This window comes from Ruditapes philippinarum, unplaced genomic scaffold, assembly GCF_026571515.1.
Source record: "Ruditapes philippinarum isolate M1 unplaced genomic scaffold, ASM2657151v2 ctg5321_1_1_1_1, whole genome shotgun sequence".
NCBI lineage: Eukaryota > Metazoa > Mollusca > Bivalvia > Venerida > Veneridae > Ruditapes > Ruditapes philippinarum.
The window spans coordinates 33,717-59,227 of NW_026858175.1; the positions used below are offsets into that span (position 1 = coordinate 33,717).

The following is a 25,511-nucleotide window of genomic DNA, read 5'->3' on the forward strand; positions in this document are numbered from 1 at the left end:
CTATGTGTGTGATAAGGTGACAAGTGATCTAATTTTCAACAGATAACAAAAAAGTTTACAGTCTTAACAACACACATTTTAAAAGTATCAAATTTTTCTATGTCTATAATCGGAGTTTATATGTGATACCATAAAGTGAAAATAAAATGTTTATATTATTTTTAAAAAAAATGTAGTTTTTGTAGTTTCAGTAAATGAATAACCTCGTACTCGTTTAATTTAACCTTTGCTGTAGGTATATGATTATGCGAAAACACATCTATTTTATGTGTCCTACTATTTTGCCTTATTTTATCGACCTTTCGCTTTTTTGTCTCAATAACGTAAAAAAAATGCGAAAACATGAATATACGATAAAGTCAACGAAAGCAATCGGTTCGTGGCTTGGATAATACACATGTACATGACCACTCCCATGTTTATACATTAAATGTTTATTTTTTAAAAATGTTATAAAAACATCAACTTTTCGTAAAACAACAAAAAAAGTTGTTCTTTTATTTCATTCATATATTACTACAAATAAAGTATTTTTGTATAGTATTATTATGATTTTACTAAAACGTTGATGTTTTAAAAGCATTCTGAATAAAAAAATATTTAATTCATCCAAAAAATTGGGAGTGGTCGTGAACATGTATAGTACGACTGCCTTTGGCATTTATAAGCCAACATTGCTTTATTTATAGCAATGTTGTTTGAACTGCTATTTAGATACAAACCGTCGTATGTGACCTATTTAACGATAGGATTGTAATTGTGTTTATAAGACACATTTCGCATGTAAACCATATCAGATAAATCTAAAGGGCCTGTCAAATTCATTATACAAACGCTGTAAACGTGTAATCGTTTAGATGAAAATTGTTTACAATAAATTTAAGTCTTCAACATTGTTTTAGTTTGATTTTGGTCAAAGTGTCGTCGGGTAAATATTAAAATACATAAACTGGTGCTATGGAATGTAAGAGATGTTCATTTTATCATTGTATCTCACGAAGAAAAATAGTCAAACAGTCTGCAATGTTTCTTTAATTTTACTATCATTGCTTATCCTTTTAGGTATTTGTAAAGAAATCGTTGATAATCTCTCGTCTCTCGTCTCAAAAACTCAAAAAATCTTATTTAACCAGATATTATCAATAATCACCATTGCTTTTTTTTATCAAGAAAAACTTTCATTTCTTCAAACACTTTTCAAGGTTCATAGTGTGCTTCTTTTGCATGGGGAGTGATGGTTTTAGACATGTATTTATTCTTTTCATGACGATGTAATGATAATTCTATAAAAAATATCGATTTGTTTTTGGGTTTTATCCTTTTTAAATATTTTTCTTTACATTGAAAAATGTTAGAATCAATGCCTGCTCTATATATAATGACAATTTATTTAGTCTATTGCATAAATTTCATATGTTTTTTTAAAAGATTTTATATAAAGACTATCATCGTTGAATAATATACATGTAATTCAAAAATATCAGTTGGAGCAATCTTGAAGGTGACAAGATTTTTCACTATATTCATTGCCATGACAATCCTGTGTGTTGCCTGTGGAGCAATTTCTCTTTAGCTGAACAAAACCTACTCCGCACGTGACGCTACAAGGCGCGGCTTCGTAAAATGGCAACCAATCTGAAATGGATGATAATTGCATGTACGCTTTATTTCACAACGAATCATGCCTTTGTCTATCTTACTGCACATAATTAATCGATCGTTATATAATTAACTCTTATAGCACAGTAGATTTTATATCTTTATCACTTCTAGTATTTCCCCTACTTTTTCGTTCAATGAGAAGGCAGAAGTCTGAAACATTCTGCCAGTCTAGTTATCATAAACTATTTTCTACTTCATTCATTTGGCTTTTCTATCAAAATGTCGAGCCTATCTAGATAAACGGGCGCATGCCTTCGAAAAGTATGCTTAAGACTAAGCTAGTAAACGCTTATAAGGAAAAGACTATAGCTGTTTAGGATTTTTTTTTAAATACGAAGTTTATATTTGTATAAACACAAATTTGATTGGCATAATTATTTAAGAAATTATTTAAGTACGTGGACAATCTTTAGCGTTGCACGTGGAAGTTTCATTTCTTAAACCAAAGCAAACGTTTCCGCCATGTTTTGGTGCTGGATTGTTGCAGTCTCTTGTACGACTTCGAATTCCGGTTCCACACGTGGCAAAACATGCGCTCCATTGTTGCCAAGAGCTCCAATTTCCATCTACTATAAATATTTAAGAGAAGACATAATCTGTTTAAATTTCAACTTGAAACATACAAATAATACGACAGAAGGCAACTTATTTTACACTATTTTTAATTTTATAGGTGTCATGCGGTACGTCATGCACAGAAGCAGCGGGTCCGGTCCTTGACTTCCAGTAAACATACGTGTCTTATGACGCATTTTTGTTACGATATCTATAAATATGATAAAAAATATTTTGGTAATTCATTAATTTATTTATTGTCTTATAGAATATTCAACAAACCTAATTTTACCAGATATTATTGTCTGTTTGTTTCAAACTTTCATTTCTTTCAACACTTTAACATTGTTCCAAGTGTCTCGGAGTGATGTTTTTAGACTTGTTTTTATTTCTTGCATGACGAACAGTACCTTACCATCCTAATTTGGTATTTCTGTTGTGTGTACATGTCAGTGTCTGATTTTTACCTTTTGTTCTTAACTGTTCCAAAAGGTACCTCGTGATGTTTAATGATCAAATCTGTTTAAAATCAGCCCGTTTTAAAATTTTACTGTTTAATCATAAAATGTCGCGGGCAACTTACAAACTTGAGAATATCTGCCAAAGTCGTACATAATGTCGTGAGGAAAGTATAAACCTCCATATTTTATAACAGTTGTTGGAAACAGCAAGGAACATTTTGACTCCAGTGGCAGGAAGTGGCTGTGGTTTGACTTTACATTTGATCCCTCGTTTGTGTATAAAAAGTCGAGGAACAGAAAGAAATCCAATTTTTGCAAGTGTTATAGAAATTCTAGAAAGTCGATGGGAGAAATTATAGACCCCAACAACGGTCTCTAAAATATCGCGGTGAGTTAAAGCAATATTCAGTTTCGACCTTTTGCGCGTATTTCTTTCTAATTCATCCAAATCCCATTTGATTTCCGGGTAAACCACGCTGGACAGTCGGAATTTCATAAAAAGTCGCGGGTAACAAATCCACGATTGTTTTAAAAAGTTGCCGCCACTTTTTAAAAGAGACACTTCATAAAAGTCGAGGCTCAATGCTCAAACTCGACATTTTACAAGGTATGCATCAAAACAAAAAATCGCAGATTATAATGGCCGCAATCGGCTACCTAACATGCCAAAAGTCGGCATATGTTTGCGTGGCCAAATCTGCTGTGTAGATAGAAAAGGTCCGCGGTTTCTTTCGACAAACGCCCGACGTGTTTTTGGAAAAACCTTACACCGTTGAGTTTCTATTCTTGTGGCGCTCGCGACATTTAGTACCATTCCATTTCTTTATACTAAAATATCTCTCGGATATATAAATATAGTATCTCGGGTACTAAAGGGGCGACATTTTATAATCTGGCGGTTAAATGAGGGTTTTAAAATGGACGCTACCGACCACCATAAGAACGTATTTAAATATAAACATAGTTTAAACTTTTAAAGCAAAATTTGCATTTTTATTAAACTGCATTTGCCATCACCCATAACTATATTAATTGTTTTATCGTATACACACACATCAAAATACTTCGTTAGATTAAAAAAAGAATATGCAAATGGAATATTATACCTGGCTTATCGGACGTCGTGTTTGTTACTTGAGTCTCCAAATCTGAAAAAAAAAATCTAAATCTTGATAATCTGTTTTGAGACGATGTGGGTTATCACAAAACAGTGGTGAGAAAATGAGATTTTTGTATTTATACCCTACCTTAAACAAAAAGGCATTTTCCCACTATTTTCATAAGATATTCTTCCAATTTAAACGCAAAACTTGAGTACTTGAAAAATAATTTACTCTCTTTAATTTTTACCATTAAAACTGGTAATGAATATCTGTGGATACAGCTTATATTCATTGCCAATGACAATGCCTGTGTGTTGCTTGTTGAGCAACGTCATTATGTTGTTTTCCATGGAAGCTGGTCATATAAAAATTATAAAAACATTAAAAAAGGTAAACCAAGAAAACTTACTGTATTGACATATCCAGTATACGATATAAGTGTCCCAAAAACGCCAGAGCATTGCAATCAATGTCGTTCCATTTTCCATATCTAGAACGACCATAACAACACAATCTTCCTGGTCGTGATACTGGGTCAAACATATCGCCCGGGAGCCCAATTAGTATAATTCACTGTGACACCTATGGGCATACAACATGTTTGGTGATAATGATGGCATTAAACTAAAAAGAAAAATAAAACAACAAGTTCAGTCTGAAATTTACTTCCCTGGCCCCGTCGGCAATTATGGGAAAAATCAAAATATCCTGTTATTTTGTTTAATTCAAAATAAAAAAAAAACAAAAAAACAAAACGAACAATTTTTTAAAAGGGTTTTTATCCTATTTCCCTTAAAGGGGGTATCGAAAAAATTTGAAAAAATCAAAATTTTTTTTTTGCAAAATTTTTAAACATTTTGAATTTTGGGAAAAAAAAAACCCAACCTTTTTTATTAAAAGGGGAAAATTTGAAAATTTTGAAAAAAATTTTATTTCAAATTTTTCTCCGTGTTCTTTATTTAAAAAACAACACTTTCTTTTAAAATTTTCAAATTAAAAAAATATTTTAAAATGTTTTTACTTATCAGCCAAACCAAACAAACAAAAAATGGAAAAAGGCCCTTAAAATTTAAAAAATTTTTTTTTTCCCCTTTAAAAAACCCAAATTTAAAAAAGGTTTTCCCCCCCTTTGGGCCAACTTATTTTGAATTTTTTTTTGCTTTTGTTACGGGTTTTTTTCTACAGTTATTTTATAAAGGGAAATTTCCAAAATCTTTTCTAAAGTTACATGTACTAAACCCTTTAATTTTAAAATTTAAAAATTTTGTGTTTAAAATGGATGTTTTTCTTATATATTTAATCAATACTTAAAACAAATAGTTTCCAAATACCAATAACTTATTAATGATAGTTACAAATTTAAAATCAATTTTAAAAAAGAGTTTAGTTAACAAAAATAATTATGGATATTTTTTGATAAAAAAGCAAATTGCATGGGTTTAACATACCGGTTTTCACATGTATTTTTATAAAAAAAAAATTTTCCCCCTGTCCCAATTTTATTGCCCTTCGTTAACCCCATCAAACTAGTCCTAAAACCATAGTTTCGGATAAAATATCTTTTGAAATAAAAATTAAAATTTTAAAACTTGTTCTTTCCCCCAGCGTTTTTTATGGACAAAATATGCCCCCCTTTTCTTTTTGACAGTCTGTTTTTGGGCCCCTGCATCCAGCTACCGGGCCCTTTGGGAAAAAGTACTCGTAAATTTGCTCCTTTTTAAAGCGTGAATTTTCTGTGTCGGTACTCGCTTCGTCAGTGAGATTTGGGGCAAATTTTAGCGCATAAAAAAAAATAAAAAATTCCTTCGACATTGGTTTTAAATTAAATTTTTGAAATTTCCATAAATTAAAAGTCCCTTTTTGCAATTTAAATTTTTTTTTTTGGTTTTAAAATAACTTTTTTTTTTCAGAAATGATAATTTTTTCCCCTTGGGAGCCTTTGCCAAAAGAAGTCTATTTTATAAAAATAATTTTTTCTTCGGAATTTTCAAAAAAAAAAAATTTTCTAATGCATGTCTATTAAGCAATATAGATTATTTTTTTATTAACTAACATGCTCGTTTCTCTTGTTGATTTATGAATACTGTTTGCACAAAAAATATTTTCCCAGGAGATTGACCTCGCTACGGAAGCATGGAGAGGACATAGTCGATTTATTTTAATAATCTGTGGGAACAACTTATTTGTCAAAGTATTTTTTATTAATCTGTGGGAACAACATGTTTTGTGAGAAAAATCTTTTTTTATTCTGTGGGAACAACATATTTTGTGAGAAAAATCTTTTTTTTATTCTGTGGGAACAACATATTTTGTGAGAAAAATCTTTTTTATTCTGTGGGAACAACATATTTTGTGAGAAAAATCTTTTTTTAATCTGTGGGAACAACTTATTTTGTGAGAATTTTTTTTTTTATTCTGTGGGAACAAACTATTTTTCTGCTATATTTTTTTTCAATATCTTGTTCCCTCAAGATAATAAGTTGTGCGAACAAATTAATTATGTTGTTCCCACAACATAATTCAACCAATCAAATTCTTGCATCTTGTTGTCAGAAAAACGTAGGAATTCTAATAATTTTCTAAACATTTCTTCTGCCATTATTGCAATTGTGTGCAAATGGCGACTTTTTAAAAAGGGACTTAACTTTGCAGTCACTCTTTGTGGCAATCGCTATTTTGATTGGTTGAATTATGTTGTGGGAACAACATAATTAATTTGTTCGCACAACTTTTTATCTTGAGGGAACAAGATATTGAAAAAATATAGCAGAAAATAGTTTGTTCCCACAGAATGAAAAAAAAATTCTCACAAAATAAGTTGTTCCCACAGATTAAAAAAGATTTTCTCACAAAATATGTTGTTCCCACAGATTAAAAAAAGATTTTTCTCACAAAATATGTTGTTCCCACAGAATAAAAAAAGATTTTTTCTCACAAAATATGTTGTTTCCCACAGATTAAAAAAAAGATTTTTCTCACAAAATATGTTGTTCCCACAGAATAATTTTTTTTTTACTCAAATTAAGTTGTTCCCACAGAATAAAAAAAGATTTTTCTCACAAAATATGTTGTTCCCACAGAATAAAAAAAAGATTTTTCTCACAAAATATGTTGTTCCCACAGAATAAAAAAAGATTTTTCTCACAAAACATGTTGTTCCCACAGATTAATAAAAAATATTTCGACAAATAAGTTGTTCCCACAGATTATTAAAATAAATCGACTATGTCCTCTCCATGCTTCCGTACCTCGCTGATTCTGTCAATATCCAGTATGCAGACGTACGCTAAATACAAATGCAGAGAAGAAAAATTTACAAGTATGATTCATAAATTCAATGTTTTATCGATGCATTGTACATATGAGCTGCATCATGACAAAATCAACATAGTGCGTTTGCGACCAGCATGGATCCAGACCAGCCTGTGCATCCGCGCAGTCTGATCAGGATCCATGCTGTTCGTTATCAGTTTTTCTACTTGTAACAGATTTGGTAAGCGAACAGCATTGATCCTGATCAGACTGCGCGGATGCACAGGCTGGTCTGGATCCATGCTGGTCGGCAAAATGCACTATGTTGGTTTTGTCGTGACGCGGCTTATATTATGTTTTTTTGAAATTCACCAGAAAAAGTCGATGGTCTGATTTTGCTGTAGTTCCAGGGACTGTAATTCGTTACTAACATTTTCTGTCGACACAGTGGGCGGCTGTGTGTATACGTTGTTAGAATGTGTCGTCGTTTGCCGTTCCGTCCGTTGTAGATGACAACGCAGTAGATGGCAAATCTTTAATATTAAATTTAATATTAAAATAATATGAAGAGAATTATTTGAACGTTTTTTTCCTCATAACTAGAATATCAAATAAACTGTCCACCATTCATCCGCTCAAACTATTTCCATTTTATTCCGCCATGAAGTTAGAATTAAAGTATAGCTCTTTCAAAACAAGTCGGCGTAACCGTAGCTTGCAATTACCTTCAAACCTAGCCGGTGTAACATTAAATTTTGACCCTGTTGAGAAATGACCCTGAGGGTCATTTTTCAACGTTGAGAATTGACCCTGGGTCATTTCTCAACGGTCACGGGTCAATTCTCAACGTTGAATTTTGACCCACCCGTTAAATTTTGATCAGTAATGTGAAGGTGTTGAAAAATGACCCGGGTCGTAATTCAACGTTGAAAAGTGACCCCAATTTTTTGATATTTGGAATGTAAGTTTTAAGGTTAAAGTGCATGGAGGTATGAAACGTCAAAACGCATTAATGGGTAAACTTAAAGCCTGTTGGTGCGTCCGTCCGTTGTTTCCACAGATTGCATTACCTTTAAATCTTTTTGTAGGTAAAACAAATGAAAAATACAGTTCAGCAACATTTGGGGAATATATATTAAAATCGTGCAATAAAATCGAAGTATTTAAGTTATGAGACGTCGCATGAAACAGGTCATTAATGAACGAGCGTAAATGAGTCATTTTTATTTCGCTGACATTAAATGATATCTCTATACAGACGGCAAATGTCATAATTATGTGTCTGCCCCTTACTCTTATCCCATTTACGCAGCATCCTAAGTTTGGGGCTTGATTTTTGTGTGTTTTGTTTTGTAGTTTTAAAATTAATCTTATTTTTAATATATCGGTGAAAATTTAAGTGAAATATGTTATTTAAGGTTTGGAAAATTGAAGAAAGTATTTGGCACCCACCTTGTTTTAAGATTACCTTTACATAATGGTGTACCCCGTCTGTCAAATGGTGCCCAGCTTATCAACTGCAGCTATTCAATGATATTTAAGCTACTTTACTCCGAGGACATCAATTCCAACCCCTATTCCTTGATATATGAATCGAGAGTCTTACTCCCCTATAAACAAACATGAATTGTCCTTCGTACGGTGTACTGTTAGGGCCATCGCGTTTTCTCTGAGGACGGAAAATGCGAAGCATGACAGTACGATGGTGACAGTACGACAATACGATGGTGACAGTACGACAGTACGATGGCGATGCACGACAGTACGATGGTGATAGTCCATCGTACTGTCGTAGTGTCACCATCGTACTGTCGTACTGTCACCATCGTACTGTCGTAGTGTCACCATCGTACTGTCGCCTTCCGTTAGCGCACGAACGGCAGCCAAGATTCCCACCACTGCCTGCAAGCTCAGTCTGTCGAAGAAAACATTCAATGTGTAGTTTTTTCGTGGAAAATGCATAGGCTTGGAACCATAAAAGAATGTTTACTTGTAAGTAACTGTATCAGTGTGAACAGGCTGAGCAAGCATTTTTAGTATTTACAGTAATTAGCATTTTTTCTGCATTGGCGGAAGCAGTGGGTTCGAATCCCGAGCTAGGAGGTGTTATTTTGAAGCCTCTTCAAAATATTTTTGACATGATAACCATAATTACATAGTAAATACTTCAATCTGTCATTGTCGTAGTAACGTGTTGAGTAACTCACTTTTTGTTGCCATTAAAATCTATAATCTCTAATCTTTTAGCCCGAATAAGCTAAAATTCCAACTTGTGCCCAGTCAGGTTAATTTGATGTGTATGAAATTAATACATAGTACTAACCACGCAAGGACGCCACTGTTAGCTAATGTTAAACATTTGGCTTATTCAAACTCGAATTGAATTTGCCTAAATATGAAATTGTCTCACTCGTGAATTAATGTATATTGAGTAATGTAGCCGTCTTACATTTCAGGAAACAATGTCTTAAAGAATAAACGTTTCAGGAAGGCTTCAACAATAACATTATATATACAGGCAATTCGAATCGCCTTCAAAATTAATAGAAACATTTATTTAAAATGTACCTAAATAGCCACTTCCACCTGTCTTTGATTCCAGTATTGGCATCTTTTCAACTTTAACTGATTCAGTTTCCTTTTCAATTGACGGACACTAATATTACAAAGAAAAACGCTTACAAGAGCTGTCAGTAGGACAGTGCGCTCGACTTTTCGTGTTTGCCAATAAACAAGCAATCAAAGTTAAAACATGTATCTTTAAAGGATGAGGGCAATATTCAATGTATTTTTGAATTAAAAAGGGGCACAATTCTGTCAAAATCTTGACAGAGTTGTGTACTCCTGTCTGTTGATGGATGTCATGATGGCGAGTAAGTATGATTTAGTTTCAAAGCAATATCTCAAACTGTTTTGAAATCAAATGAGGTGGAACGAAATACTTAAGCAATATTATATGTCGATCAAGGTCCTTAAATTTTTTAAAGTAATGCGTGACAGAGTTATCATCTCTTGTCTATAGATAGGGGTAATGATTAAAGCAGCATTCAAAGTTTCAAGCACCATCTCAAAGGGTTGGGCATAATTCTATAAAACACTCGAGACACTTATATATACTCTTGTCTTTTGATTAGGTCTTCATGGTAAGTACATATCTTTAGTTTAAAAGCTGTATTTGTAACGGTTTTGAAATAAAGTGAGGTGTTAACCAAGCTCAATACACTTTGTAAGTCCAAAAAGGCTCATAATTCTGTCAAAACTCTTGACAGTGTTATGTACACTTGTCTGTAGATGGAGGTTATGATGGTAAACAGGTATCGAAAGTTTCAAAGCCATGTCTAGTAATTTTAAAATAAAGTGAGTTGGTACGAAAAACTTTACGATGTCGGGTTGAGTAGGAAAAGTCGAGCTCAAAATGTTGCAAATTCCTGAGAAAAAAAAGTAATAAAGGGCAAGTACTTGATATATAAACCTTAGAAACCGAAAGTAGAATAGAAAATTTAATACACTGAAACACGTAAACCTTTATTGAATAACTAAAATAAATTGTAGAAAAGGTAAAACATGTCCATTCACAAATTTCTTTCCTAACACAAAATAGAATAGCCCTTGTAATAAAATCGAGGCATTGTTACTGTCATTGAATTGTAGAAGTCATGTAGAAGACACTACGACAGTACGATGGCGATAGTACGACAGTACGATGGTGACAGCGCGACAGTACGATGGTGACAGTACGACAGTACGATGGTGACAGTACGATGGACTGTCACCATCGTACTGTCGTGCTTCGCCATCGTACTGTCGTACTGTCACAATCGTACTGTCGCGCTGTCACCATCGTACTGTCGTACTGTCGTACTATCGCCATCGTACTGTCGTAGTGTCACCATCGTATTGTCGTACTGTCACCATCGTACTGTCATGCTTCGCGTTTTCCGTCCTCAGAGAAAACACGATGACCCTAACAGTACACCGTACCTTCGTGAATGCAATACGTATGTTCCATTTCTGACAATCTGGTATTTACAATTTCGAGTTTTGAATTTTTCACATGGACATTTATAAAGTTTGTATTTGACAGAATGATATATATGCATGTTGGACTGCTACAGACAGGCATTCAGTGTATTGTTTGTCTGTTTGCATTTCATATTCACGAAAAATACGAATGAAAGTTCAAAATGTTCAAAAATAATTTTGACGGCGATATCGTTCCTAAGGTGAGCGGCTATAGACTCGTGATACTCTTGTTTACGTTTGGCGCCATTTGATCAAAATAGTGGTAAAAGCGGTACACAATGATATCAAAAAGACCGCGTTAGAAGATCAAAGAGGCCGACGCATTCTTTGAAGTACCAAAAAGCGTGCTGTAATGACGTATTAACTTGGCGCCAAAAATGATCAGACTTGAGAAAAAAGTTACGCTGGAAACCTGTATTTTTTTTTAATCTGGCATTGAAGAGTTTACCACTAATTGCGGTTTCACACGTGCAATTAGGTAATATGGAGACGGAAAACAGTATGCACGAGGAAATAGTTGCATATTTGCAACAAAAAGTGTACCCTACCCGCATGAAAAGTGACTTTGACAAAAGAAATTTCAGACGGTTATGTGCAAGATATGTAATTAATGACAACGACATGCTGTTCAAAGATGGGAAAAGGGTCCTGAATCTGCCTGGGCAAAACAATGGTTAATACAATTTAATGCTGCCAAAACGGAAGTTATGTATTTTTCACTGTCAAAAAATAATCGCGATGCCCCCGACATCTACTTTCAAAATACACATCTTAATTTCGTTCATTCACACAAGCATTTAGGAGTAACATTAAGTGATGGAACATGGCATCAACATATTTCGAATATAACAACATCATCTTCTAGAATTCTAGGTACAATGCGAATGCTTAAGTTTAAACTAAAAAGGAAAACGCTTAATCAAATTTACATATCGTATTTAAGACCGATAATTGAATATGCCTCATTGGTATGGGATAGCTGTACTTTGTATGAACAGAATGTCCTTGAAAGCATTCAGTACGATGCTGCGCGAATTGTGACTGGTCTAACAAGATCAGTATCAATCGTAAAATCTCATACGCGAAATTGGCTGGGTCTCACTTGCAGATAGAAGGAAAAAGCAAGAATTGATTCTTGTTTTTAAACATACTGTTATTTGAGCGACATCTTCCCAGAAATAGTTGGTAATAATAGTACATATAGTTTAAGAAACAACGAGAATTATGCAACGGTTGTCCGACGATTAGAAATTTATTCGAAATCAGTTATACCCTCTTCTATTAAAGTATGGAATAGTTTAGACCTAGATACTCGTAATAGTCACTTTCAGCATTCAAAGCCAGACTTAAAATTATTTTTTCTCGGCCTCAAGCTCCGTCATACTTTCTTACAGGTGACAGGTTTCTTCAAATTACCACACAAGAATTAGAAATAAGTGTAGCAATCTTAATGCCGATTTACACTATAACCATTTACGCGACAATCCAATTTGTGAATGCGGTTTTCGTTCTAAAGACGCTGACCATTACTTTTTCAAATGCCCACTGTATACTGATCAGAGGTGTACCTTATTAATACACGTACTTACCATCCTTTAAGTGCCTATACATTATTATTCGGTATCAATAACCTTAGTGATGAAGAAAATAACATGTTATTCCATCATGTTCAAATTTTTATCAAACGATCAAGAAGGTTTCAAAATGTTTAAATCCTAGTTCCTAAAGAGTGCTCTTAATTGTTGTCCTTATTTATTATATTCATACCAAGGATAAAACGGACGGGCGGGAACTTCGACACACGGCTTCTTCTACTCTTTTTTTCATTTTTTTCTCTATTGTCTTTTTTTTTTCTTTCAAAATCATGTTTAGTCACTGTTTTTTTTAGCATCATATTAATTATTTCCAGACATTTTTCTTTGATTGCTTATATATACTATTATCAATATCAATACTATAACGAGACTCACGCACATCTTTTTACCTTTATTGAGACTAATTGGGAAGGGCCAACCCTCTAATGTTTTTTTAAAACTTGTGGCCCGACCCTTTTGCTTTATAATTAAAAACTGCATCATACATGTAAACTCTTGAAAATAACTTTGTATTGCATGTGAAATTGTATCTATATTGTACATAAAGAAAAGCAATAAAATATGATTAAACTAAATTTAAATGTTGCAAAGAATGCCAAAAACCAAAAGCTTCTGATGCAGAAGAGCAAAAATAATCAATTTTCCTCACAATTCTTATGCAATTCAAATGTTATCTTTTCACAATTGACCATGACAGCTCAAAGTCTGTTTTTGTAGCTCAGTTAGGCGCCTTTAAAAAGATAGGATTGAAAACGTATTTATAGATGCTGTGCCTTCTAATATAATAAACATTCAGGGTCATTTTTCAATGTTAAATTATGAACCGGGGTCATTTTTAAACGTTAAATTATGAACCGGGGTCATTTCTCAACACCTTCAACAGGTGGTTCAAAATTCAACAGGTGGTTCAAAATTCAACGTTGAGAATTGACCCTGTGACCGTTGAAAATTGACCCCAGGGTCATTTCTCAACAGGGTCAAAATTTAATGTTACACCGGCAACAATTCATTTTTTGTCGTGTTTGGCATTCTTAAGGGATTCTGTTTTTCTCTATTTTATGAAGTTTAATATTTTGTTGGTAAAAAAAATATATAGAACAATTAAAGATTATGCAAGAGTTATGATTCATTTGAGTCTTATTGTAAATCTACAAAACTTCTGATATTTAAAGTATAATATAAAATACTGCATACAATTTGCAAATTGTCCACTCTTTACCAGCAATAATTTCACATATACTCAATCCAGAAAAAACAATATAATTAAACAATCGTATTATTAACATTTAAAAGTCAAAGTGTCGTTACAATTTGTTTGGTCCTTCAGAATAATTGTTTCAATTAAGTTTACTTTTGTGGATTGAAAACTGCTTAAACCGGTGCTAGAAAGCCTGAAAGACGCTGCATTATCATAATTTTACCAGAACAGACTCAATATATCGAGTCATCCTGTCAATTTAATGCTTTTGTTTTTCTTCGTTTGTGAGGAATGTCCCCTTCTAAGAATTTTCATGTTATTTTCTAAAAGATTGCAATCATTTGCCTTATATTCTTTCTAACCGATTCTTATTATTGAATTTTTATTTCTAAGGTGTTAACTGAGTTTTAAAGGGAATCTGTAACATTTGGGTTAACTAGTAATTGAAAGGCATATTATCCCTCAGAAACAAATGAATTTTTACTTCCTTAGAAAAGGCAAACATTATTTTTTTAAATAGCAATATTAGATCATGTTAAATGGATGTTTTCCTAAAAAAGTAATGTTAAATGTGAAATAATTTGTCTCAAAATGTAAACAACGTGGTATTTAGGCTTCCATACAAAATCATCTTTTTATTTATTTTAGTTATTAGTCAATTGCATCAAAATATCTACAACATTTATGATAAAAATATTACCCGTAGCACAAAAATGACACGTCTGTTTACAATAAACGCTTGACCATGGCACAAAGCTTCCATGGCAAATTTTATCCCCGCCATAGAGCGAACAGTCTGGACTTAAATCCACACACGTTGAAATCGCCGCTGTAACAAAGGTAACTGTTCGTATTTTAAGAAAAGCATATATAGATTATGAGTTAAATATAACCCAGACAACATTTTTAAAAATGAAAACGAAACAAAGATCATAAGAAATGAGCAAAGCTCGTAAGGGCCCAATATATCATATCACCCAGGTCTGCCTTTAAATTATCTTTATTTCCAAAACATTTTTTTTAAATATCTAAAATGACATGGAATTCAAAACTAATTTTGAATACTAAGCATCTGTTCAAAGTTTAGAATCATAGTTGTTTTCAACATATATCCCAGTTTGTATATTTCCAATTCAAATAAAAATGTGATTATGATGTGATTGACTTTGCTACTATGTTTAGCCACTCATTTTCAGAGTCCAAACAATCTACATCATTTGCAAATCATACTCCATCTAGCCTTGTTTTCATTTTTGAGTCAAACTCTTGTTGTTCTTCAAAGAACAAAGGTACAAACATGTCAAAAAATGGTAGTGTGAAAAAAGAGGTCAATAGATACTTTTGAGAACAATACTGACTTTAATGGACGTGTACACAGCTGCATAACATATATCATCTTGTATAGTTTTGGCAGGTGTGTACTCGTCCGCGTCCAATAGAATTGAATATTGTACTCAACAATGCATATTGACCTCATGAAAATCACTTTAAAATTCTGAGAAACACTGTGATATTTTCAAAAGAATTGTGACATTTACATAAGCTATCTTAAACTGGGGTAGAGTAATAAAGAATAGTATCTTATCTTTATAATGTTTTATTTAGTTTATCATTATATTTATACCAAAGTACCTTAATTAAGTAAAAAACTAAACGACACAAAAAGCTTATAGTTAAAGCACTGAATTGGTATGATAATATCAGTATTGGTCATATTATAACAAGTTAACAATTAGAATGTCTCGACTTTTTTTAAGCTTTAAATTTTCAGTTAAAGAATGGAAAAGTATGTTACCTTGTATGGTAGAATAAAACAGAACAAATCCGATAAAACAATAAAAATGAAAGTAGAATACAGCGTTTTTATTGGTAACCATATCTGTATATGTTGTCGTCTGCTCCTACACATTTATCTTTCATTATGTAAAAACCGACAAATTCGTCGTGAGGTCCCAGTGTGTTTGAAGTCTCCTTATCTTAAAATTATGTAGTTCATTCCAAAAGTAAATAAATGGATGTCATTGGTTTATACAGAATTTATTTTAGTTCGATTGTGTTATATTAGCTTATAAACACACTTTCGAAACCTTTCCTTGAACCAACCAGTACTGAGCAATGAGTGTAAAGTTTCTTGCTCAACAAAACAACGACTTGCACCTGTCAGGGTTTGAACCCATGCAGCTAGCGATCACAAGATTACTAGTCCTAAGCGTTATCCACTCCGCCATGCCGCCACTCCTGAAAATGGATGCCCGTGTTGTTGCCTTTCAAGAAATAAAGCTATAGTGTAGAATATTTTATGAATTGAATACACAATAAAAAAAAAAAGAAATTTGCTGAATTTGATAATTTTATTTCACACTCCAACCACTACCAATAATTTACTCATAAAACATTAGATATTTAGACTAAATAATTTTAAATTTTAGCACAAAGTACATGTACAGAACTGATAATCATACAATTCCAGAATAGAACAAAAAAATATGAATAAGATCGTATTTTTTTAATAGTAAATAATCGATACTTCAAATATGTTTCCTATGATAAACTCCAATGATTTTTCAAAAAGAAGAAACCACATTACACTTTTTTTTTTTTGAAAATCGTATAACTGTCACATTTAAAACATTCAAATTTTGTGTATTTCTAGGTGTGCTGTTTGTTGGTAAAATACTAAAAATGAAATTTAAGTTCTGCTTTAAATAAAATGTAATTATCTTTCAGTTATATTTTGGTCTCTTCAAGCTTACTTTTAAAAACCAAAAGTATATTTTCAAAATATTAAAAAATACTTTTCGGAACATTATACTGGCAACAAAAATAATTGCTTTGGTTTAAGGGGATGGGGAGCAAAAAGAAATCATTAAGATGCCTACAAGTTCAAAAATAGTATATCAATAATAGAATTTATTAGGATAAGGACAGGGCTTTCGATTTTACAAATATGAGATTTTCACTTGAATTACATATATGGAGAAGAACCACGGCGAACTATATTCAGCAAATCAATGTTCCAAGACAATAAATAGATCGTCATTGTGCAGTACAAATTTGTTTAAGTCCTTTATCACACATTGTCTTGTCGTCATTTTCACATACCGGAAGATTTGACAATCTAGAAAGCTATTAACATACATTTACAGTATCATAGTCCAGTATTTATATCGTACTAATGATAAAATCCAGTTTAAAGACACGTTTTATTCATTGAAAAGGTACTGTATTTTTTTCGATTGTTCATTAGTCGCAAAATCCAGCCACGTATGCACAGCAGCATATGATTGTCATCGCGTTGGTTTCATAGCCATCATAAGTAAAAAATGTATGTGCTGTACAAATCAAATTACAGTTATCACAAACGAACATAATATGTGGAACATGAATGCGGTAATGTTAATCAATATATAGTTAACACAAACAAACACGTTGAACATAGATGTATGTATAAATCAATAAACGGTTATCTGGAACGATCATATATAAAACATAAAATGCATAAATCAATACACTGTTATCACGAACGAACGTATATGGAACACGGTGTTTAAGTCGATACAAAGTTATCACGAACGACTGACTATACATCTGAAGCTTCATCTGGTACAACGTCTTGTTCAACAATGCTTTTTGCAAAATTGGGATCAATATCTCCACTTCCCATATTAGCTAACTGCATTGCACTGCAATATTAATAACAATTACACAAATGTTGTTAACTGTTATATAAAAGGGTAACTCGTATGGCTGTGTCTTTTAAACTACAATATATACATGTTAATCTGCAATTATTGTATACTTTAGCAAATTAAAAGGAGGGGTATTGTAAATTAGATCAATAAAAAGATATAATTAAAAATCTTAGACACTCTACAGACTTTTCAAAAGTTTACAATGATGCCACGCCAAAGAACATCCCTGTAAATCAAAAACGTAATCATGTCTACATTAAAACGTCAGATTCCTGAATATTTTATGTGAGAATTCTAAAATAGAAGTTTTAAAGAAGGTAAAACAAGATTCGTGTTTGGAGTATGTTGTTGAATTCGAACAAGTCAAGTTTTCATATGTATATCAATTTAAACAAAATATTCTAACAGTCTTCTGTATCTAGGGTTAACATAACATTTGAGAAAATCAGAAAAAAAATAATTTATGAAGAAAATAAATAAAAAAACAACATAAAACAAATTGCTAAATAAGTTGGAAACATACCACCAGACAAATTACTGTTTATGCTGCAGTAAATAAACATAAATTAAACGTCACTTGTGAACCTAAATATTTTACCTTGAACACCTTCTTAAACCACTGAAACTATCAGTAATTATGGGGCCTAGCATTTGTCTTAAGTTTTTAACTTTAGAATAAATTGTTCCAAATTACATATAAAGAAATCAGCGTATACCTATAATCATACAAATCTCCGGAACTACCCGACGATGTGGAAACAGGTATGTCACTGATACCGGATAATACAGGTGTGTGTTCCAATTTCATTCCGGTATCTGTTTGAAGATGGTCTCCAAAGTTTATCCATTCATAAACCTGTTTAATCTGCTCAGGTGTTAGCCGGCTTATGTCTATGAATGTATTACGTGTTGGTACTATTCTATTTACCTGCCCGATGCCGTTTTCTCCAGTTAAACTTAATTTTCCATCCGTATTTTTAACAGTTAAAACAATTGGAGAGGTTGTGTTTTCCGTCGCATGGGGTTTAATTTGCTTGTTTTGGCTGTCAATATCTTGGGAGCAAATAATATCTTCGCCACCGTAATCTTCTATAAATATCATATTCTCTGCCGCCCCAGCTGATATTATATTTCTTTCTGTAGTTGCTGTTGTAATCTCACTTCCTACATTGGGAGATACCAAATCTAAACCGACTGGATAAACGTCTAAGTTATTATCAACAGTTATTTCCATGGCGTCAAACTGTTGAAATTGTTCTACACATATTCTTTCCGATGTAGCACAATGATTATCATTATCATTCAAGGAAGAGGACGAAATATGACATTCTTCTTTTAGGAAGGTTGGGAGTCGAGATTTGTCGTCTGTACATGACCCGCTGATTTCACTTTCTTGAAAAAATTGCCTCTGCATTGAAAAAGCCGGACTTGGAACCGACTGCGCTGGACTTGAGACTGGATACGGTGATTGGGCCGGGTACACTGGGCTCATGTGAGAAGACATTGGGCTATGGGACTGACTATGTGGACTCTGTTCATGGAATGGGCTAACATGTGGTGAAGAAATATTTGACTGACAACTGCTGTTTTGTCTGGATGACCGTTTCCTTTTAGATTCAGAATCTCTACGTCTGGGCTTTTTCGGATTCGCTGCATCTGTTAAACAGGAGGAAAAATGATTAATTGTTTTGATATCAAATTGCTTACATTTTTAATAAAAGTATGATCAAGGTATTCCAGACAGATAGACTACGTAATTACCTTGTCTTTCTTACTGTTTATTTTCATAATTACCAAAGATCTTTATCCTTACATGACTTTTATTGATTACTCTATAAAGTCAAGGGGCATACACAAAATAGAATATTTCATGCTTAAATATATTAAATATATTTTGTAAAGTTGAATTATCTGACAAGATTTCTTCGCAAGTTTATTCATCGTTCTACAAAAGCAGTGAATATCTAATAAAATAGTTTACATCCATTACTCTTGCAATAATTATTATATATACCAAATTTCATGTTCCTGTCCGCAAGAAGGCTGAGTGGACGGGTCATCTAGTCTGGTTTGGCTGATCTTCCTGAAAATACCAAAACCAATCACATATGTACAACACAAAAATATATCATTTTCAATAGCTACGAAATTCAGAGAAATGTTAATTGCAAAAATCCTGGTAAATTTCGGGGGTCTATACAATAAGAGCTAGGGAATGAATTCCCTTGTATCTCATAGCTATCTCTCAATTCAATGTATGCAATGTATACCTGCTAAGTGTAATCGTAAACGATTTTGAAGCAGTATAATGTAGATGTGATGTAGATTAAAGTTTATGATATCTATTTCTAACCCTTAACCTGTTACAATTTCTTAAATTTGACGTGACCATATTCCATCTTCGAAACAGATTTTTTTTGCAAACGGGGCCCCTTTTCTATTGGTTTCAGCAGTAAAAAAGGTTCAAATTTTTTCATCTTTAAAACCCGTTTTTTTTTTAAAATAAAAAATGTTTTTAAACCCTTTTAAATTTTATAAAGAAAGGGAAAGGAAAATTTTTTAAATTTTTAAAATTTGTTTTTCCCTTTGGGCCCGGAGTTTACGGGTTTTAAAAAATTGTTTAAAAAAAATTTTTCCAAGAAAAAAAGAAAAAAGGAATAAAACATTTTTTTTTTTCTGGGGGGAGCTCCCGGGTTTTTAAAAACCCGGTCGGCAAAAAGGGAAATTAAACCAGATTTTTAAAAATTTAAAAATCCAGTCGAAAGATTGGGGAATTTAAATTTTTTTAAAACATGAAAATTAAAAATTTGTAGTAAATTTGTGTTAGCCCCCCGGTCAGGTTAATATTGTGCAAATCTTGTAAATCATTTAAAACAATTCAAATATTAAATAAATCTAGTGTTAAAATAAACAAGAAACGAACTAAAACAATTATTTTTTAAAAGATAACAATGTATTAAAAACAGTAAATTAATAACTAGTAAAAGCAAATGGAGTTTTTGGGTTCAATTCAACACCATACTAACTGGTAATCACGTACGTGAATGGTAAATCACAAGAATTTACATAATCAAATATAAAAAAACATTCAGCGAGGAAAAAGAAATAGTTTTCGGGGACTGTCTGAGTATCAATATTATTAAGACATTTAAAGCGAGGAAATACCAATGGTTTTTAGAGGAGTTCCCCTAAAAAAACCTAACCGGTCCATAGCTTGTTCAATTTGAATATAGCAAATATAAGCCTTCTCTAGTGTGTTTGCTATTCCGAAACAGTTTGTACCTGTTAAACACCAGTAACATCATTATTACCAGAACTGTAATAACAAAATACAAAGTGAATCCAACGAATAACAAAATTTAGAAACAATCTGAGGTTTAATTACATAAATAATTATTTTCATTAATAAATACGAATTAATGTTGAATGAAACATACAAAAAATATTCATAAATCACTATAAAATCAAACCCAAAAAATTAAACAACAAAAAGAATAAATTCGGGTTTAAAATGTGTTACAAACAGCTGGTAGTAGTACACGCACATTCCTAGCAATTTCTATCTAAAAGTAAAAAAGAAAACACCCAATATTTATCGAAAAAGTAAAAGAAAACAAATAACAATGAATGTGGGTTTCAAATGTAGTTAGATCAGTTGATAGTATTAAACGCACCTTCTTCGCAGTATTTATCGAAAAGTTCTTCCCTTGATTTCCTGCTCGGGTACAAAAAAGGGTATTTTTGGGGTTTTTGGGGTTTTGGTTTTTAACCATTTGATCCACTTTTCCCTTTTTCAGAATATTAGCAAGATTTGTTTTTCGCCCCCATCCTCTGAATTTTTGTTTTTTTCATTTAAACCCCTTAAAGTTTCTTAAATCAGCACATCAAATGTTAAAAAACGGGCTTTTTTTTATCGGGGTTTGGACTCAAACCTTTTCTTTTTAAAACCCTGAAAATAAACTAATGTTAACCCCCTTTTCAAAAGTTAAAATTCTTATATTTGAAATTTTAGGGAAATTAATTTTTAAAATTTATCCCCCACATATTTTTAATTATAATTTTACTTTTTTTCTTTAAAAAACAGAAAAGATTTAAAAACCCCGAGAATAAAAAATTTTTTTTCCCTTAAAAAAATTTCCCCTAAAAAAATTTTTTCCTTAATATATATATATATATATTTATATTAAGGAAAAATAAAATATCAATATATTAAATACAAATTTTTTCATTCAGGATATTTTTGATTTATAAATTTGGGTGTCCTAACTTACGTTATCAATGACTTGATTTTATTTGGGGACTGTGCCTTTCCAGCACAACTTTTTGAAATTATAGAAAAAAAATATTTAAAATTATCAAGACTGAACGTTTGAAAATTGTCTGTTTGTTTTTGGCCTGTTGATAAAAGGGTTGTTTGTCTAATTTCGGCGGTCCTGTTTTTTTGGTTAACCAAAAACCCAGTAATTTTTATCAACCAGAATGAATTTCTGGAATGTGCTGTTGAAAAACCAAAAATGGACTGATTAAGACTTATTGTCAAAAAATCAGTTGTAGCGGAGAAATTTCAGTTCACACAATGGCTAAAATCGGAAACCGCTGCAATTGCATATCCGATCTCTTTTCTATTTAGAAAGGGCGGGCGGACGAATATTGAAGAGAAAATTTAGAAAAAACATGGTTTTTGCATTACCTTTGCTTTCTTTCAACCGGAACACTGATGTATAAGGGACCATAAAACTTTTTCTTCCATCACTGTTTGTGAAATGTTTTTGTCGGAAAACGGAAAAGTATAAAATGTTCCTGACCCCAAAATTTCCTTCTTCTAACAATTGTTCAGTCTTTGTCCTTGTTCACCAAACCCTGATCAAGGCGATGTAATATCGAAACGCACTTTTTTTTTTTTTTCTTTAACCGCTAAATTCATGACAATACCACGTTAAATTTATTTAGATTTATAAAACCCCATTCAATGACCATAATTGTTTCAGTATATTATGTCAATTATTGAGGGTTTTTGTAAAGTAGATTCCTGGAAATATTACTGAATTCAAAAATTATTTTTTCAAATATGGAGCGAGTTACTATATTTTCGTTTTGTGATTTATACACGTAAGATTTAAAATAAACATCGTTTTTTTTGCAACATTAAAGTGAAAAGTGCAAAAAAGATGTTGAAAAGATGGGATATTTTTGGACAGTATTTCCCTCAAGTATTAATTGAGATAGTTAATCAAAATGGCAATAAACCCGTTTCGTGCCAAAACTGTGGAAGATACTGCTCTATGAAGAATTATAAAAACGCCAAGGGGAACCATTTCCAAAATGAAAATCTTGTAATCTCCATGGATAACTGAAATGCAAATGTAGGGAAAAACGTTGACAATAGTGTAAGTTACGTTGATGACTATATTTTCTGTCAAACTTGAGGGGCCAAGGTTATGCTTTCAGCAAAATAATAATCAACAGGGTTGGGCCCTTTGGGGGTACGTAAAAACCCGTTCATCTAAATACCTTTCAAATTTGTAATTCTTTCTTCAAAATTAATGTATTGAATAAATTTAAAAATTAAAATACCTGTAAATTTTTTTGAGCAAAACAAAGAAATGGGGGGCACTATTTACCTTTTTTGGGGAATTTTATAATAAATACAAAATTTTTCAAAAATTCTATGCTACATTATAAGTAAACACATTATTTAAAAATTTTAAAATATGAAAAAAAAAAAAAAAGTGTTTAAATTTTTTTTTTATTTTTGGTTGGGTTTAAAAAAGTCGCATTTATGGCAAATTTTTTCCCGCTCTGAGGGATAAGACTTTGGTTTTCATTTCATTTTTAGACACGAAGGTACCCGAGTTTTGAAAAAACCAAATTCCCCGTTCCCTTAAATTGGGGTTTTCAAGGGACACAAAAGGGAAGAAAATCCCTGACGATAATAAAAACCCCTTTTGGCGGTGACCCAAAAAGGGTTTTTTAAATAACGAAAAATAAAAACTCCCGGGCCCCAGAAAGCCCCAAAATATAAAAAACATTTTTAAAAATTCTTGAAATTTAAACTATTAAAAAAGTAATGACATAAATGGAAGTTTAAAAAACACCTACACCAAACGCAGAAAAAAAAGTATGACCTAATATTAACAAAATTTTTATGAAAAATAGTAAAAAATAATAAAATGAAAAAAAAAGATCTAGTAAATAATATTTTTTGAAAAAAATAAAAGAACCAAAAAGTATGAAATAGATAGTAAACAATTATAAAAATGAAAAAAAATAGTAACAAAAATGATGAAAAAAAATAAATTTAAAAAAATGCATAAAAAAATAGTAAAAAAAAATGCCCTGAAAAAGATACTGAACAACAAAGTATGAAATAAAAAGTAAAACAATATGTATGAAATAAATTTAAAAAATATGTATGAAAAATAAAGAAACTAAAATGAAATAAATAAATAAACAATATGTATGGGAAAAAAATGTTAAAAGATATGTAAAGGAAAAAAAATAAATAAAAAATAGTTGATAAAATGCCCTGAAATTTGGTAGTAAAAAAACATGCATGGAAAAAAATATTTAAAAAACATGTTAAATTTATAAAAAAAAATAAAATTTAAAAAATATATGAAAAAAAAATAGTTAACGTCATGTTTTTAAAAAGCATAATTTATTTAGAAAAAGGGGTTTCCCCAAAAAAATTTTGTGAGATCTACAGGGGTTTTATCTGGTATGGTCTCAATGTTTTTTGCCTTATGAATTTTAAATTAAAAATTAATTTTTAGTTATATCGGTAAAATATATCTAAAAAATTTAAAAAAAAATAAATCGATTTTTAAAATGGGGAAAACAATTACTTTTTTTAAAATTTTAAAATACCCAACAAATCGTAATTAAAAACTAATTAATAATTAAATTAAAAGGGTTTTAAAACCAAAAAAAAAATGTGGTCAAAACCATGGGATCTCTGAATTTAGATTTTTCAAAAAAATACCATCTCGCAAAGTGCAAGGTTTTAAAACAATTTCGGAAAACATTAAACACAAAAAATACCAAAAGTAAAAAAAAAAAATACCAAAAAAACTTTTTTTTTCAGGTGAGTAATAATTTTTTTTTGACTACCCGTGTTTTGGACCGTTTTGCCATTTCTTTTTGGAGCATCTCCGCACGTAGACCCAAAGGGAGCTCCTCTGGCATAAAACATTTTCCGGAAAAGAACGCATTAACATGAAATTGTAATTTAATATTTTTAAACGCGCCTGACAAAACCCAAAATGAAATTTGGGGTTTTTCCCACCAAAAGGATCTTTGACCAGCTTGGGGCATCCCGTTCCCCCTCTGATCAGGATCCATGGGTGGTTTGCTTACAAACCAATAAAAAGTGAGAAACTGATAGCCAAAGCTTGGACTGGGTTTTGGATTTTTGCTGATTTGAAAACGCATTATGCTGGGTTTTTCCATGGGCGGTTAAATTAAATTTTTTTAAGGGAAAAAAATTATGTCTCTTTTAAAGGTTAGGTTTGGGTTTTCCCAAATTAACATTTTGGGAAGAATAAAAAATCCCCGGGGTTTTTTTAACTGTGTTTTACATTTATAAAGTTGTTATTGTAAAATTTTTTTTAACTTAAAAGCAAATAGAGATATAATGTTAAAAAGAAAACCCCCAGATAAACATATAATGTTTTTATACAAATCAATTTTTGTTTTTTTTAAAAAACCAGGATTTTTTTTAAAAAACCCGGAAAAAACGTTTTAAAGTGTAAAAAATCGTTTACCAATTTAAAATAAAAATTGTTTTTAGTTTTTAAATCCCCAAAAGTCTGTTGAAGAATAACACTGCCCAATAAATTTAAGCCAGGGTGTGTGCTTCTGGGTTTGTGCAGCGTTTTCAACCAAAGGAAGCGTAACTTGAAAACAATAAGTCATTGTATTTATTTACAGGGAAAGAGAAAAAGATTGACGTTTATCACTAGTATTCCAAG

General features: G+C 31.6%; 1 protein-coding gene and 1 long non-coding RNA gene across 2 annotated transcripts; both read right to left on the reverse strand.

Annotated features, from left to right (window-relative positions):
• Nucleotides 1-7,483: 7,483 nt before the first annotated feature.
• Nucleotides 7,484-16,081, reverse strand: LOC132752411 (uncharacterized). Its single transcript, XR_009628814.1, has 3 exons — nt 15,645-16,081; nt 14,550-14,678; nt 7,484-7,566 (listed from the first exon to the last, which is right to left on the reverse strand). It is a non-coding gene; the product is annotated as an uncharacterized LOC132752411 (long non-coding RNA).
• A 663-nt stretch (nt 16,082-16,744) lies between these two features.
• LOC132752409 (uncharacterized) lies at nt 16,745-19,684 on the reverse strand. The gene is made up of 3 exons (XM_060742730.1): nt 19,556-19,684; nt 18,258-19,197; nt 16,745-17,532 (listed from the first exon to the last, which is right to left on the reverse strand). Exons 1-3 carry the CDS (start codon nt 19,599-19,601, stop codon nt 17,430-17,432), a joined length of 1,089 nt encoding a protein of 362 aa, XP_060598713.1. The 5' UTR covers nt 19,602-19,684; the 3' UTR covers nt 16,745-17,429.
• Nucleotides 19,685-25,511: the final 5,827 nt, after the last annotated feature.

Excerpts from the sequence above, each read along its gene's own strand:
- LOC132752409 (XM_060742730.1), bottom strand. The coding sequence starts at position 19,601 with ATGACCCGTCCACTCAGCCTTCTTGCGGACAGGAACATGAAATTTG. Across the intron at positions 19,198-19,555 it reads GGACAGGAACATGAAATTTG|ATGCAGCGAATCCGAAAAAG; the intron begins GTATATATAATA and ends CCTGTTTAACAG. Across the intron at positions 17,533-18,257 it reads GGAGATTTGTATGATTATAG|TGCAATGCAGTTAGCTAATA; the intron begins GTATACGCTGAT and ends TTAATATTGCAG.